General features: G+C 37.2%; 1 protein-coding gene across 1 annotated transcript in view; it reads left to right on the plus strand.

The window, feature by feature from the left end:
* The window catches only part of LOC144968485 (activating signal cointegrator 1 complex subunit 3-like), a 232,020-nt gene extending 227,116 nt beyond the window's left edge, over positions 1-4,904 (plus strand). Inside the window, exons 43-44 of the mRNA XM_078906909.1 lie at positions 123-214; positions 762-4,904. Coding sequence (XP_078763035.1) covers positions 123-214; positions 762-1,145 — 476 coding nt within the window. The 3' untranslated portion in view covers positions 1,146-4,904. The remainder of the gene's footprint in view (positions 1-122; positions 215-761) is intronic.
* The last annotated feature ends 11,362 nt before the right edge of the window (positions 4,905-16,266 follow it).

The raw sequence follows: 16,266 nt of genomic DNA on the forward strand, positions 1-16,266 counted from the left end.
TGTTGTGAGTATTCACCTAAAAGCATAGCATCACTAAAAGACAACATTCCCCCCCCCCCCCTCCCCCTCCTTACCCTCACCCGCTTTTCAAGGTTTACAATTTATTTGTTTCTTCTACCCAGGTGGTCTCAGGCCTGATTCCGACTGGCTGCCTGTTCATGCAGACCAAGAATACGTGCTACACATCAATCTACGCAGAATCAACAAAGTCAGGGTATGTCATTTGGTTGTGTCCCACCGTGTCAATCTGGTGTTATGTTGGGGTGAACCCGATGAAGAAATTCGAGTATGAATATAAAAACAAAATGATCGAAATGAAGAAATTTAGGTTTTTGAAAGCTTAAAACAGTTGAAGTTTAGCTTTTATATAGAGCAATATCCACTTGACATGCTCAAAGCCGTATACATGACACCTGTTTAGTGATTTACAATATTTTCTGACAGAGACAACGCTGTTAATAACCAGGAACCTATTTTACACCTGAAGCCCTTAGTTTTTAGATCCTCGATCAATGCCCTCCTCCAACTGTTCCCAAGGCACCATCTATTCCTCGTTCTCTGCGGGTCCCATTTAGAACCTGCCTGGTAATATTTCTTGCAGGCCTTTTCAGGGTGTGGCCCAGCCATTTCCATCTCCTCTAATTTCTATCTCTTGTTCTTCTTGGCCTGTCATTTCCCATAGATCTGCATATCTAATTTTGTCATGACATTAAAACCTAACCATAAATACCTATATCACTCCTTTTTTTTTACTTTCACAGCGTCAAGACACCAAAGCCCACAGCCTTCATTTCACCAAACCTAAAGATGAAGGGTGGATGGTTGTAGTGGGCATTGTCGACCAGCAGGAGCTAGTAGCTCTCAAGCGTGTGAGCTACATCAGGGGTAACAGCCCAGTGGCCCTCTCACTGTACACTCCTGAAACCCCCGGCCGTGTCGTATACACCGTCTACCTCATGTCCGACTGTTACCTGGGTCTGGACCAGCAGTACGATGTGCCTGTCGAGGTCATAGATAAAAACGTGATGTCACAGGTCAACTCAGAGGTCATGAACGACCTTGATGACGGTGATTATGCGGACGACCCCAGGAATTATGTGGGGGATTGGAGGAAAAAGATTGATGGCGTGATGGAAGAAAACTGAATATCATTGGAGAAAAGTAGTGTTACATATGTGACCCATAGCATAAAACAGTAATATGGGAGTAAAGATGATGTCAAAAGATAAATATTTATCTAAGATAATTAATAAACTACGGCTATGAGGTCTTGTGGCATGACACTCGCCTTCAGATCATAAGATCCAGGGTTTGAGTCCAGCTCTCAGTGGCATATTGTTGAGTCCTTGGAAAAGGCTCTTTATTGACATTTTCTCACCTATTACCAAGTGAGTTCCTCGGTTAACAACATTTTATAATATTACCTAACAGGCACCATATCTTTTTCTACATGTTAAGTGCTGCTGTTGGTATAGGGACTCCTTGTAAAGCGCTTTGAGCGCGTTTTGTGGATATCACGCGATATTGATGCCAAAATGCTACAGAAATATGAAATTATGGGTTTATGCGCTATAACATTTGAAATAATATCTATTTTACTCACAAAACCTCATAAACTCTGCCCAAGTTTCATTTCGTTTTGTACGATAAATTCAATTGTCGACATAAACATCACTCTGACATATAAATAAGTACCGTTTTGAGAAATTGGGTTACATATGTGACTCACCACCGCAATTCAGTCCATGTCTGAGTGACCCAGACATTGAAAATTCAATTCAAAGTTTAATTTATGTAACTTTTGTTAAATTCTATGTATTCAGAAAAAAATGATTGTAGTTTGTTAAACTGCTAAAGCTTTAAAATTGTACAATTCTTTAGCATTTTATATTTAGATTCAATTTCGGTCATCAGATCCATGCTGGCATGATCCATAATATTGTGGTTGTGGGTGATTTATTGTACCAGAATTCATTGGACTTGGCTATCATGGAAATCAATTGATTTATTTTGATTCATTAATCGATTCATGAATGATGACGTATGGATAAAGAATCAACATCCTTGTATACAATGGAATTTACATGGCACAAGAGCTGGGTTCTATAAGATTAATTAATTCTGGTATTGCATAGGAGAAGACGAGTATAGGAAAAAAATAATTAAGTTTAAGGTCATGGTAATCAGTGTCAGAATTAGGAATGTTTAATTTGCTTTTGTTTGATTAAAATATTTTGTTTTTGGTTGTTTTTTTGTTTTTTTGGTTAAAGAAATAAAACACATTCTCCTCAATGAAGACATTTATTATAATTCAAATTTTGTGAGTTAAGCTTAAAACTACATTTCAAGCATTAGATTTACCCTGACAAAATACCGGTTTGAGGTAGTTGGTCACATATTTTACACAGGAATCAAGTACCTAAGGATAGTTATGTAATTCAGTCTGTGCCAGTATCTGTATTTGAAAGGGAAATTATCCATGATAGGAGTTGGATACATAAGGATAGTTATGTATCTCAAGATTCCACAGTGTCTGTATTTGAGTAGAAATTATCTTTATATTTAAAAGAAAATCATTCTGTTTGAAGGATATGATACAAGTTGTTTTGGGAAACTTGAGAATGGTCTATGTTCTAGTGTTATGTTATGGTTTGTATACAGAGGTAAGAATTTCGGATCAATCGATGATAACAACTGTTATTCAAGGGTTTTGTTCACAGGTCTGTGTTCGAGCATTTAAATAATGATTTGTTTATACAGATACGAAATTGGGATCATTTGGTAGTAAAGACATTTTTTGATTTTAAGTTCATAGGAATTTGTTCCCTTAATAAAGACATAGGGATTATCAAATTGTCAATTATCTTTCCAACATGATACGGGATAGTGATGGAATTTTCTCTCCTAGTCAATTTTCTGTGTGACTTCGTGGTCACAACCGACTGACCTGTAGATTTCGATTTGATTGGTGCTGTTGATGAAGTTGAGTCCTTGGAAAAGGCTTATTTAGTCAAATTATCTCACCCTACCTTGGTTTGAAATGATAACTGGCTGACTGGTAACAGCATTTTTATGTTGAAAAAATAAATTGTTTTAACGCCTTATACAAGTTCCATGTCTCGTTGTTCAATGTAGCTGATCGCTTTTAAATACTTTGGGCACATTTAGTGGAAACTGTGCTGTGTAAAAAGGTCATCATATTTATTTATATATATGTGTGTGTTTTTTAAAATTATTTTTAAAAATGATTTTTAGATTCCTTTAAATTGTATGAAATACAGTGTAATGTATATTTACTTAGCATGAGGTGCAACACACCACTTATATTAATGTCATGCAAAAAGTGTTCTCAACAATATAATTTGAACTGTTTAAAGCTATGATCATTTCCTAATTCAGTCATATAATAATATAGATATTAACAAGAAATGAAGTGAGAAGCGAAGTGCTAGAAGCAATGGAGAATAACTATTTTAGCAAAGGTGAGAGTCAAACCTGAGCTCGACTAGTACGGCACCCTTCGCCTTTCTGCGAGAGAGATGCTCTACAATCGACGCCACTCACTACTGAAAAAACAAAACGTAGTATCTATCTTGAGTTCTTTAGGTCACGAAGTTAACACATAAACACAAACACAGCGAAAGTTTATTGGCGTGTTAGGAATGTAAAAGTAAAATACTGATGCGGAGGACGACTAGCTATTGATGATGCTGATATCATCATTTCTGGCCATCTTTTGAATACATTCACAGCATAGACAGGGCGTGATCTCATTGAGCAAATTATCAGATTATATTCTTTCACCTGAGGAATGCTGTTTTAATCCTCATTCACTATTTTCCCCTGACACCTTCCAAACTTGTATGTTCTCAAGTTATAATGTCAAATATGTTATGTGGTTGGTTGTACAATTTGAGGGAAAACATATCTGTTTTATAACATACTGTTTTGTTTTGTTAAAGTTGTTGTTGTTGTTGTTGTTGTTGTTGTTGTTGTTGTTGTTGTTGTTGTTGTTGTTGTTGTTGTTGTTGTTTGTTTGTTTTTGTTTTCTTTTTTATCTTTACTTTTGTTTGTTTTTGTCTTTGTTTTTTTTTTTTTTTTTGGTTTTTGGTTTTCTTTTTGTCTTTGTTTTTTGTTTGTTTTTTTTTTTTTTTTGGTTGATTTTTTTTTTTTTGTGCGGCTATGTGGTCCTGTGATATGACACACGCCTTTGGATCGGCATAGTAGAGTCCTCACTTTCTCTCACTGTACCTGGCCGTTAACAGCGTTGTCTCTGTTGTGGAAAAACATTGTAATAATATAGCCTAAAGGCATCCTACATGTTAAAAATTGATGTTGGCTAGCGACCCATTGTTAATCGCTTTGAGCACGTTTAGTGGATATTGCGCCATATAAATGCTCTATTGAAAACAAAAATTCTGTTATCATCTGGCACAACTTCATTCCCTTTATTTTTCATCAGACATAAATGACAATAAATGTTTCTGTCAGTAACCCTTGACATTTGCAATTAATGTAATGTAATATAATTTGATTGGTGAATATATCTGCTTATTTTAAGTCAATGTTATGGTTTGCGGTACAGAAAAGTTTTAAGTAAATGTATTATTATGCATGATGTACTTGGTATGATTTTTTTTTAATGAATTGATTTTAAGATATAAAAATGCACGTGCTATGGTTGTGTGGTTGTGCGCGTAGAGAGAGAGAGAGAGAGAGAGAGAGAGAGAGAGAGAGAGAGAGAGAGAGAGAGAGAGAGAGAGAGAGAGAGAGAGAGAGAGAGAGAGAGAGAGAGACAGACAGAAAGAGAGAGACAGAGAGAGAGAGAGAGAAAGAAAGAGAGAGACAGAGAGAGAGAGAGAGAGAGAGAGAGGGTCAATAAATGTTGTTATCTCACATCAAAATTGTTGTTATCTATTTTTTTATAATACTAAAATTCATTGGATTCGGCTATCGTGGGAATCGATCGATTTTTTTGGTTTGATTAATTGATTCTTTGTCGATGGCATATCGATAAAGCATCAACATCCTTTAATATGGAATTTACATGGCATACAAGAGCTGGGTTGTAGTAATTAATGAAGTTGACGTCATTCGGCTAGATAGCCAATTGGGTAATTAGTACTCGAAGAAGTCCCTCTAACAGATTTTGAATGTTAAATATCACACATAGTTTTGTCTGATGATATAATTCACTGGCGGACAGAACAGGGGATTATTTGACATAAACGCTTAGCGTTATTAGCATGAATGAACTTGACATCACGCAACTTCAAAAAAAATGTCTACCACTTTTTGCAGTTTAGTATTTACTTCTGCTTGTTAAATAAAGGGAATGCACCAGAAAGGAATGCGAATTCTATGTAGTTAAATACACCAGGCTTTTATGATCGATTGCTGCCAATAAAACTACAAAACATGCCTGTATAAAATAGGCAATCTTGCGCTTTATAGCGTCATAAGGACTGGGTATAATTATAATAACACGATCCTACATAAATCTCAACTGTTAACATGGGGATGGTTTTTGTGACCAAATACTATACAAAAGGTGTCATAAAACAATCTGTTTTTTTTTAAATCCCGCCTAAAATGAAGTGACTAGTGTATTTCATAAACATGAAAAGAAGTTAGATACACATTACCACACGACTGTGGAAAAGTTCTTACAGACTGGGTAGATTGTCATAAATATATAACAATGTGATCATCGAGTTCTTAAAAGAAACTGATGTAAATGTTGCTGCTCGAAGCTCGAAGCTGCTGTCCTGTCCTGTCCTGTCCTGTTTTGTTGATAAAGGGGAAAACCCGAAACGTCCATTTTATCGGTTTTCGTATATTAAATTGAAGCTTATATTCAATTTCGCATTGTTATTTAAAAGAAACCGATGAGAGTAAGCATTAGATGCTGCTGCATTACTGCAAGAAAAGTTGGAAAATATATTTTAAATATAAACATTATTCCTGATTCATCCTTAGGGAAAATGTTCGTAAGGGTCTTTATTCGAGACAAGCCCGTGATAACCCAGACGTCAGTCGCAGTGGAGCGCCGCAAAGTGAGGGACTAGATTTCCATTTCAAGGGGAAAAAACCCCCCAAAATACCACGGTCTCCCGGGCCGATGTGCATTGCTTTTTCCACTCTGTCATTTCTCGCCTCCTTTCAAATCCATTAAAATGGAACACACAACCAAACAAACAAAAATTTAAATTGGTAGTTCAATAAACGTTAACATTAGATTCTGATTTTAAAGTTGAATTTTAGATTAAATCAAAGGTGGTTATGTTTACTCAAAAATGGATTTATTATCATCAAATTTCTCTAGATACGCATAGTCTGCTTTTAAAACTCATTTGCCACTCTTCAAGTTTCCTGTCTGTATTTCTGTCTCGGTTATAACTCCACACCATTTCTAAAGCAATTTAAAAAGGTAATTCTGGGTGGGGATCCTGACCTCCCATAGTGGACAGGGAGGTACATGCTGTGTCTTCTATCCCCCCATACCCGTTTTCCAATTGTTTCCTGTCATTGTCTTAGAATGAGATTACTTAATTTTGTCCTGACCCTTGCCGGAGTTCCTTGGCTGGGAGGGAAACAGTCGAATGTATAGTTTTAGTCTTGGGAGATGATATTTTTTTTCCTTGTAAATCATCTCTCTGTTATGCATTGTATTATGATTTTTATAGAATGAAACGGACAATAGCAATTGCTTGCTACCCGATTAATAGGACGTCAGTCTATCGTAAAGCACTTTCCACCAGATTTAACAAACCCAGCCAACCAACCACTGATGGGTGGACAGGCGGGTCAACAAAAAACTCGACTTCACCCGATTTCGGTCTCTTTGTGTGTGACTGAGCTATCGGACCAAGACTATAAACATGGTGAAATAACGAGGCTTTGGTGTCGTTTTGAAAAAAGAATTGACTTCACGACCCACGTGACTTACCGTTTTCTACGATGTAAAAGCCTTTTGTCGCTTCCATATTATTCCATTTTCTCATTAAGGTTTAAAGATTGCCAGTAAAAGCTTCATCTTAGACATATCAACAATTCATGAATGGTGTTCTAAAAGCTTTGATAGACTAATGGCCAATCAACACGTTAAACACTTTAAAGGCAATTACAATTACTGCGTTTTTCACTCTGTCAAACATAAATACGTTACTGCCATTTTAGTGCTTCCAATTACCATTAAATCGGGTAACCATGCCTTAAGGGAAAACAGTTCTTCTTTATTGTTGGACCAATAAGAGTAGGATAATATGTAACCCATCGTATCAATCTGGTGTTTTGCCAGAGTCAAGTCAATGCCAAAAAGTGGTTTTAATGTTAAAATGACCAGAAATACGAAGATTTGAGTTTTCGCTCCCCTTGAAACAATGCATTTATTCTGCCTTCTAACAAATTGTATATTCTGCCGTTCTCTCAAAGAAAAAAAATTTGCCAGAAAACTCGTTCTTCAAATATCGATCGATTAAAATGACCCTCGTCGTGACAAAAAATAAAACACTCTCCAACCCGCCTATTGTTACAGTTGTGTAATTTGAGTTTTGTTCGATGAAACCAAGCCCTTAGAGAAGTGTTGTGATAGGGTTGGTCAAATATAAGTTGCCCTGGTGATGAAGGAATGTTCCGATTCTAATGAAAATTTGCACACTTACTATCTATTATTTATTTTTATACATAGTCAACAGCTAAAGTGATTTGCTTCTCCCATATCTAATTAACCTTGAAAATTCCTTCAAAGTAGAAGTGAAGCTTTTGAGTTAGGCCTTAAACCTGTCGTCTGAAGCTCTGACAAATTCAAAACGCGTTCCTTTCTAGTCTTTCTACGATGTAAGGAACGTTTAAAAATTTGAAGTGGCCAATCAAGTGAATAGGAGGGGTGAGGTAAGATTTTAATCCCCAATCATCACTGCTACTGTAGTTGACCCTGAGACACGATAAGGGCGCATCGTCTTACAAAAGCAGAACTTCATTTCGAAACTTCCCTCGATGTTTTCTATCCGACTCAGTTTATTCAGTTGTGAGCCATGATTCCCACTCATCGTTTTGTTCTGCCTTCCATGTGCCAAAATAATAAAAACAAACTACTTAGCGGCTCATCTTGGCCTCTATTTTTTTTTTAAAAAAAGGCTTTTTAACGGGTTCTCCATTGCTTTGAAAGGCGTTTTATCTGCTTTGAATCGTATTGACAGATTATTGATAGAGCCAAGTTTCATCCGCTGTCACCAAACTGTCAAAAATTATTTCATCACAAACGCTAGGAGAATTTCACAACAGCGTTTTCTTTCTTCTTTCGTTTGCGATAGTTTCCTTCTAGTTTGTGTGCTTCGGTAAACAGAAACATAAGAAGTGCATATTATAATTTTCCAATTTTTTCTCATGTAATCTTATGATAAATTAATAACCTTTTCCTGAAAATGTTATGCAATCCACACGATTTCTTCATAGTTAGGGCAAATCATAATTGATCAACCCTCGTATTTATATGAGTTGTCCTCATTATATTGTTCACTGTCTTGGACACAGCTAAGGAGAACAGTCCGTGACAAACGCATTCCCCATAATTACCGGTGTTCAAATGGTGAGAAATGCTAAGGGGATGCGGGTTTGATGTATTTGGGTGACGGGCAAGTACTTAAGATGGTTATGGGCACAAGTGAAAAAAAGAAGCAGACAACAGCTGGTTTTTATAAAATACAATTATTGCCCTCGTGACTTGCTATGTTCGGCCAAGTGTAAACAAGACGTACAAGGCAGCTCTCATTAGTAAACTGTATTGTTGAAATTGTCATGCGCAGAGAAATATCCGTCTCAAACGGATTATTGGGTCCAGGTGTCGCTGATGTTAATCTTAGTTACTTCTTTATTCTCTATAAAAGCACTCGGGTTGCTTAGTAATTTTTTTTACCGAGGTTGCTATGGTAAAATTAGTCATCTCAGTGGTGACGGATGGCATAAAACATGTAATTCACTCCATTCACTCTCACACGTCGATGGAAACTAAAACCGTTGCAATGCATGGGTCGATTACTACATTTTTAAAAGGAACAAATAAGTACAAGTTGCCTGTGTATAATAATATATGTATAAACAATTGTTTGCTATAAATATCGATTGATTTTTAATCGAAATGATGGGAAAATATTAATTTGTTTGTTCTCCAGACAAAAAGAGTTACCTTCGGGGTGACACAATAGCAAGTTAACGATTCGTTCCCAACGTACAGCGATCAACGAACGACGTGGAGGAAACGTAGATCTGTCCTAAGACTCTGATGATAGATCTTCGTTTTCTTCGAACGTCGTTCGTTGTTCGTTGTAATTTGAATCGTTAACTTGTTAAAATAAGCTGATCCACCCACGAAATACTGGGCTTTTTTGACTATCTAGTGATATTATCTATCGTTCGACCCCACTACTCATTGTGGTACACACTAAGTAAGTAGCATTTGTTTTACCCACCACCAGTTAATAAAGGGGGAAAAATGGCGACACACTGTGAGACAATGTAAAAGAACAAAGCAGGTATTAGTCGAGTTTGTCAAACCTCTTTAGCTTTGTCCTTCCATTGATATAGATTTACCTTTATAATTATGGATTATTTTACATTATAAATGTCTCCAAGAGGCAACCTTACTACAAATGATAGAGTCTTAAGGCATGGTTCCATAATTTCCGCACATGTCGCAGTTAGGCCAAGGGAGTGACAGTGAAATTCTTTGCGACATGTCCAAATGAAACGGAAGCAGACAACAACAGGTTTTGTTGTAACAGGACAATGGCAACGAAAATGTGAGATCAAAATCTCATTGGAAGTGTAAAACCAGTCTTCTGGAGGACTGGATACGTATAACAAGTGGTTTTTGACTGATGTCATCTTATTTCCCAGTCTAAATTTATGCTGGTCGTCAATAAAGATCATCCATCATCGCTCTTTTACGTCCCGATTAAGGGCGTAATCCTAAGAATCGGCATATTACACATCCTGCTACTAAAATAGTTATACAATCTTATGAATCAATCTGTAACCCACTCATTATTTGTTCTCTGAAGGACTGGTTACATACACACTCTCAAGGAATTAGGAACCAGAAACGTAATTTTGACGTCACGACTTTTCTTCCCTATTGCCTTACCACCATCGTGACTTGCTATCTTTAAACTATGCCACCCATGGTAAAGCAATAACAAAACAACAACAACAAACAAAAGAAAAGAAAATGAAAACAACAACAAACAAACAAAAGTAAAAAAAAAAAGAAAAACAATAATAACTTTAAGTTTTATTCTAGCATAATTTCCACCAAATATGTTTAAAACACTTCACAAGAGGACCCATCCCAACCGAACACTTCACATACAGGTCGGGACATGACGCCTGTAAGGCAATATTACACTTTATCTAGAGAGACAACGCTAATACCGGCCAGGTTCCCCGTTTACTCCTAAATGCTGTGAGAGAATATTAGTAAAGAGTCTTTTAGAAAGACTCATCTTTGCTCCATCCAGATCGGGACTCGAACCAGATACCAATCGGTTAATGGACCAGACCACAAATCCACGCTTAGTACACTCTAAATGTTGTACTGTCATCCCCAGCTGTGTTATAATGGAAAACTACTCTGAACACAAATTGTTTGAGACAATGAAAAGGAAAAAAATCAGGTATTAGTCGAGTTTGTCAAACCTCTCTGGATTTGTTCTTTCATGTATATAGAGTTACCTTTATTTTATGGATTGCTTTGCATTATAAATGTATCCAAGTGGCAACCTTGTGTAGTGATTGACCACAATTTACATAGAGCCTTAACTCACCGTTCTACTCCCACATTATGTCGGTGCTAGGTCTAGTTGATGACAGTGAATTCTTTACAACCAACGCTTACTTATTTGAGGTCCGATAACCCAAATTGTTATCGTCTCATTGTTGTGATGGAAATACTCTCAGTCAAACGCAAAATATTGTCCATTACAACAATGTTAAATCAAACCCATAATTGCGTTCGGTTATCAGACCTGGAAATATGTGCACGCACATCGTTTGCAATGCATCCAATTACAATAACCGGGGTCAATCAAGGCTTCAATAAGTGCTGCATTACTAGACGTGACACTCTAACGTTCACAGACATGGACAATCTTCCAAATGTTTAAACCAAATTCCTTTCAAAACAATGCTTACTTCATATTTCACATCGGAGGTTCCGACAGGACATCTACTACAACACACGACTCAAAAACCAAAGGGAACGGTTTTGAATCTGGGATAAGTCGGTTTATTTATATATTCTCTCATTTCTCGTCCACAGTACAGTGATTGAGTTGCGGCGAAGTTAGATCTGACGGAAAATAGTTTGCGACGGACTAGCGTACCACCCAAAGGCTTTGTGGGAGGACACCTACCCTCGTGTATATGTGGATCCGCCTTGGCCTTAGGCGGTAAAAGATTGAGTCCCTGGATAGGGCTTTTTACCCACATTCTCTCACCATGCTCAGTGTAAACAGTACCTGGTCAGTAACAGCGGTGTCTCTGTCTATAATAACTGTTTTAGCACAATGCAGGCATAATATCTCTTCCTGCATGTCAAGTGTTGATAACATAAAACCACAAACCACACTAACCCATTCCCAATTCATTTTAAAAACGTTATCTCGAGCACAATGTGATCGATTACAGAATATCCTCTTGTGCTACATTGCATGCATTCAATAAGTACTGCACTACTAGGCATGGCACTCCAACTTTCAACATAATTAAATACCGAATTTCAGATGCAAGGCAACATTCCAAATGTTTAAACCAATTTTTTTTTCAAAATAAAACTTACTTCATACTTTATATCGGAGGTCCCCATAGCACATCTACTAGAGTACACACTTACACACCAAAGAGGACGACGGTCCTTAAGGGCACAAACAACCATCGTCAAGCTTCCGCTTATTCGAGGAAAAATAGAAACCCGTGCTTCAACATGTGACATGATCTTGAAAAATGAAACTTTACATCCAGAAAAAGATGATGAAGAACTCGTGGAAAAGTTGTAAAAAGAGGTGTTGACTTTTTCAATAACATCATAATATGTATCATGGTTTATAGGCTACTAGGAGTAAATCTTTAAAATGCCTCTGATATTTATACTTCATTACATTAAATAATTTAGACAATATTCTTATAGATTCAGTCAAAACATTTTATTTATTATTTTATATTCCGAAACATGTCTTTAGTGTACATTGTATTGTCATAAAGACTTATTTCATTAATTTCTTAGTGGTAGCCAGGAAAAAATATGCCTTTTGTGGCCATCCATTAACCTTTCCGTACTATCTATCCATTTTCATTCGTCCTGAATGTTATGCTATCTATCAATAATTTACATGAAATCAATTGAATGCATGGTTGAAAATTGACTGGGAGTAGGTATCAGATGAGGACAAAACTCTCCCCCGTCCATACAGCCACTCCACGAATCGATAATATGATTAATTCTCTTTGCTTTTGATATTCACAGGGAATCGCTTATTTTGCCGATCACTTTAGCTCTAAAGCGGCGACTCCATATTTACAGCAAATCCGTCTCAATTATTAAAATATATAACCTAAATGTGTTGCAAGCGCCGTAAAATCCTTAAAATTAAAAGAAAGTGCCTCGGAGCTAACAAGGCCTTCGGAGCCGCCACTTTACTTACGCTACTTACGCTACTTACGCTACTTTCTTACTTTAGTCTTTTTCAAGGTATTTTCCACCAGTTACCCATAATTGCTGAGGTGATAGGCGGTCTGGGGAAGCGGGAAAGGCAGCTTTAGGGGGAAAAGTCTCTACTGCACCCGAGATCGGTACCAGACCCTTTACTTGCTTACTCTATAACTAGGCTATCAGATATACATGTAACAAATTGCCATTTGATGTCATTTTTGTTATTGACTGCACTGCATTACTCTGAAAAAATACATTACAATTTTGGGCCAGAAAACTCGGCCTTCAAATATCGAACGAATAAAATGACCCTCATCTAGTGAAAAATCTCAAATCGGGGAAACACTTGTCGCTGCCTCGAAGTTCCAGATTTGATAGTTTTTGACTAGATGAGGGTAATTTTAATCAGTCTATATTTAAAGGACGAGTTACCTGGCCAATTTCTTAAAATGTGTTTATTCAGAGTACGGCAGTGTTTTCGGCATGCTCCAGGTTTTTGGCTTTGTTTCTTTTTTCTTTGAGTCTGTAATTCTATTTATCTGTACCTGCACATTTTCAAAAAGCTCCCAACATCGATTCAATTGCCCAAGAATTTTAGAATGCAAATATTTGTTTTCATAAAAATGGTTAGAAAAAAATAAATAAAAGAATAGATAATCAAACAACAGTGGCTGGTCTAACCGGTTCTAAATCTTTATTATATACCAAGACTAGAGCCGAGATACAACCGTATTTTCATCAACAATTTGCAAATGATTCATATTAGCTGATATATTTATAATGCCTATAAACTGAAAAAATGGTGTTAAAAGACAGGCGAAAAAAATGTAGATAATAAATGAAATAAATTCGGGCTTATCATTATCTTTATTTCTAACAGAAGTTTTCTGGCCCCTCAGAAAAACACATTTCTTTAGTGAACGGAAGATTATGTCTTGAGGACATTGTCACGATAAGTAGTAGTAGTCCTTCAGAGCCCCGATGACCAACGGAGCCAGAATTTATCCCAGTTTCTATAGCGTAAAATTGACAATAGCAATTTCTTGCTCCTCTATGGATAGGACGCTAATACATCGCAAAGTACTCTCCGCCAGATCATACTCAATCACTCCTGAGCAAACAGGGGGTGGGGGTCAGAAAAACAAATCTCGACTTCACACGGATTCGTTCTAAACTTTTTTTTTGTTTTTGTTTTGGAATACCTCAAGTTTCTGGAAGATAATCGCTGTGGCCTTTGAATACTCTGATCCATAGAGCAAAACGCTCAAGACATTACTCTTAAAAATCTTGATTATGGGACTGGATTACAATGCCGCTGCTTTCCAAATTTGTTTAAGAGAAGCAAATGCCTGGTTTACCTTACTAATTCTGGTTTTGATCACTTCCTTGCAGTCACCATCTGTTGTCAATTTGCTGTCCAAGTGAGTGAATTCTTGAATGTCTTCTCAGAGGATTTCCATCAATGAGCACTAGATCTTTGTTTATTGTATTGATTCTCATGACATGAGTCTTCTATTTGTGTACTTTTAGTCTAATTTGCTGTTGTGTACAATCTTTCAGTCTTCTTATATATACACCCTGAAATCTTTGGGAGAGTAGTCTTCAAATCGCTATCTATTTTATCATCCCATTCATTTACCCAGATCAAAATCAAATAATCATTTTCTGTCAAGTTTATAGAGGACTCCCGCCCTTCCCCCCCACACCCCTCCCGAATATAAAAATTAGTCCCTTCCAACATTATACAGAGCACAACCGGAGTTAATTTCGGTTTGAGTAACATTAAACGAACAGTAGTAATTGCTATCCTTTGGACCGGATGTTTGTCTATCGCAAAGTACTTTCCATCAGAGCCAAATACCCAATCACTTCTGGGTAGACATGGGGGGGGGGGGGGGGGGGGGGGTAGAGGGCCAGAAAAAAGTGGATTGTACTCGGGATCGATGTGGGTTCATTTGCTTTGGTGGCGAGTGCTCTATCAACTGATCTATCATGACTTTCCCTCCCCTTATGCCAGGTCAATTGCTACCCACAGCTACAAACCGGTATTAAGTTGGCTACGTGGTCTTGTGGTATGACACTGGCTTTCGGATTGGGAGTTCCTGGGTTCGAGCCTCGCTCGGCGAATAGTTGAGTCTTTGGGAAAGGCTTTTTACTCACATTCCCTCACCGTACTCAGGTGTAAAATGAGTACCTGGCGGGCCGTTAACACCGTTGTCTCTGTCAGAAAAAAAAATCGTAATATCGCCTCACAGGCGTCATGCCCTGTGCCACATGTTAAGTGTTGCTGTTGGCCAGGGACCCTTTGTAAAGCGCTTTGAGCACGTTTAGTGGATATTGCGCTATATAAAAGCTCAATTATTTTTTTAAAGTCGAGACGATTTAGTTACGAAATATTGAATTAATAATGAATGATAATACGAGACTGGGGGCAGAGGTGGCCGTATGATGAAGGCATTGCATTGTGATCCAGCAGTTCCCGGGATCGAGCCCCCAACCCCCCGCCCCCACCTCACGCACTTTCTTTGTTTATGTTTTTTTTTTTTACTTGGGCAGGATTGTTAAATCTAAATTGGCCCATCTTGGACAGCATTGGTAATCTGTGTTGATATCAGACTGCGATGGGTCATCTGTCGTACTCTGAAATGCGTGTCTTTAAAATTTTGGCCAGAAAACTCCTCTTTCAAATATCGATTGATAAATATGACCCTGGTATTGCCAAAAACTCTCAATCCTGGGACTTTGCGAAGGTCGATGTCTTATGATAAGTACTTTAGACATAAAGCTTTTCGGATTCCCCTTTAATCTTAAGTTATAATCTATCCTTTATCACTGTTTTGTTTTCTTCAAGTGAATAATATATCGTTTCATAATATATAATTGCATGAAACAATGCTTCGTATTTTAATCAACAAACCTTCAGCCAACAAAACCCTTGGAATACAAGATTAATCAAAAGCGCTAAAAGCGAAAACCTAATTAAACAGGACAGTCCATGGCTTTATTAATCCCATGTTAAACAATGCTAATTACATAATTAGCTGCTATAAAACCTTTATCCTGATTAAGTCTAACGGGTCTTAAAACCAAACCTTGATCTTTGAGTTCTGTGTGTTTTATGCGTGTGTGGGTGTATGTGTGTCTGTATGTGTGTGTGTGTTTGTGTGTGTGTGTGTATGTGTGTTTGCTACTTTCGTCGTAATCCGTTTTCTATTGAGCCAACTAGGATGAAAACCCAAACAGGAAGGTCCAGTGCTAAAGATAATATTTATAATACGTAGAGTTATATGTCGGGACCCAAGGAGTCAATATTGTGTTCATTCGGAATGAACCAATTGAAGAAAACTGAATTTTGAGTTAAATCCAAAACGACAAAAATTTAGAAAAATACGTTTTGAATTTTGAGAACCTTAACTGACCGTAGAACGCAAGGTAGCCCAGTGGTTAAAGCATAGCACTGTGACCAGGAAGGCCGCTTCAGACACTTTCGTTTCCGCCTTTATAAACCCCAAATTTGCTCATTTTAAATGACATGGAAGATTCCTGTTGTGTATTTGATG

This window comes from Berghia stephanieae, chromosome 3 (assembly GCF_034508935.2).
Source record: "Berghia stephanieae isolate SIO BIC M18660-M18661 chromosome 3, UCSD_Bste_1.3, whole genome shotgun sequence".
In the NCBI taxonomy this organism is placed as follows: Eukaryota; Metazoa; Mollusca; class Gastropoda; order Nudibranchia; family Aeolidiidae; genus Berghia; species Berghia stephanieae.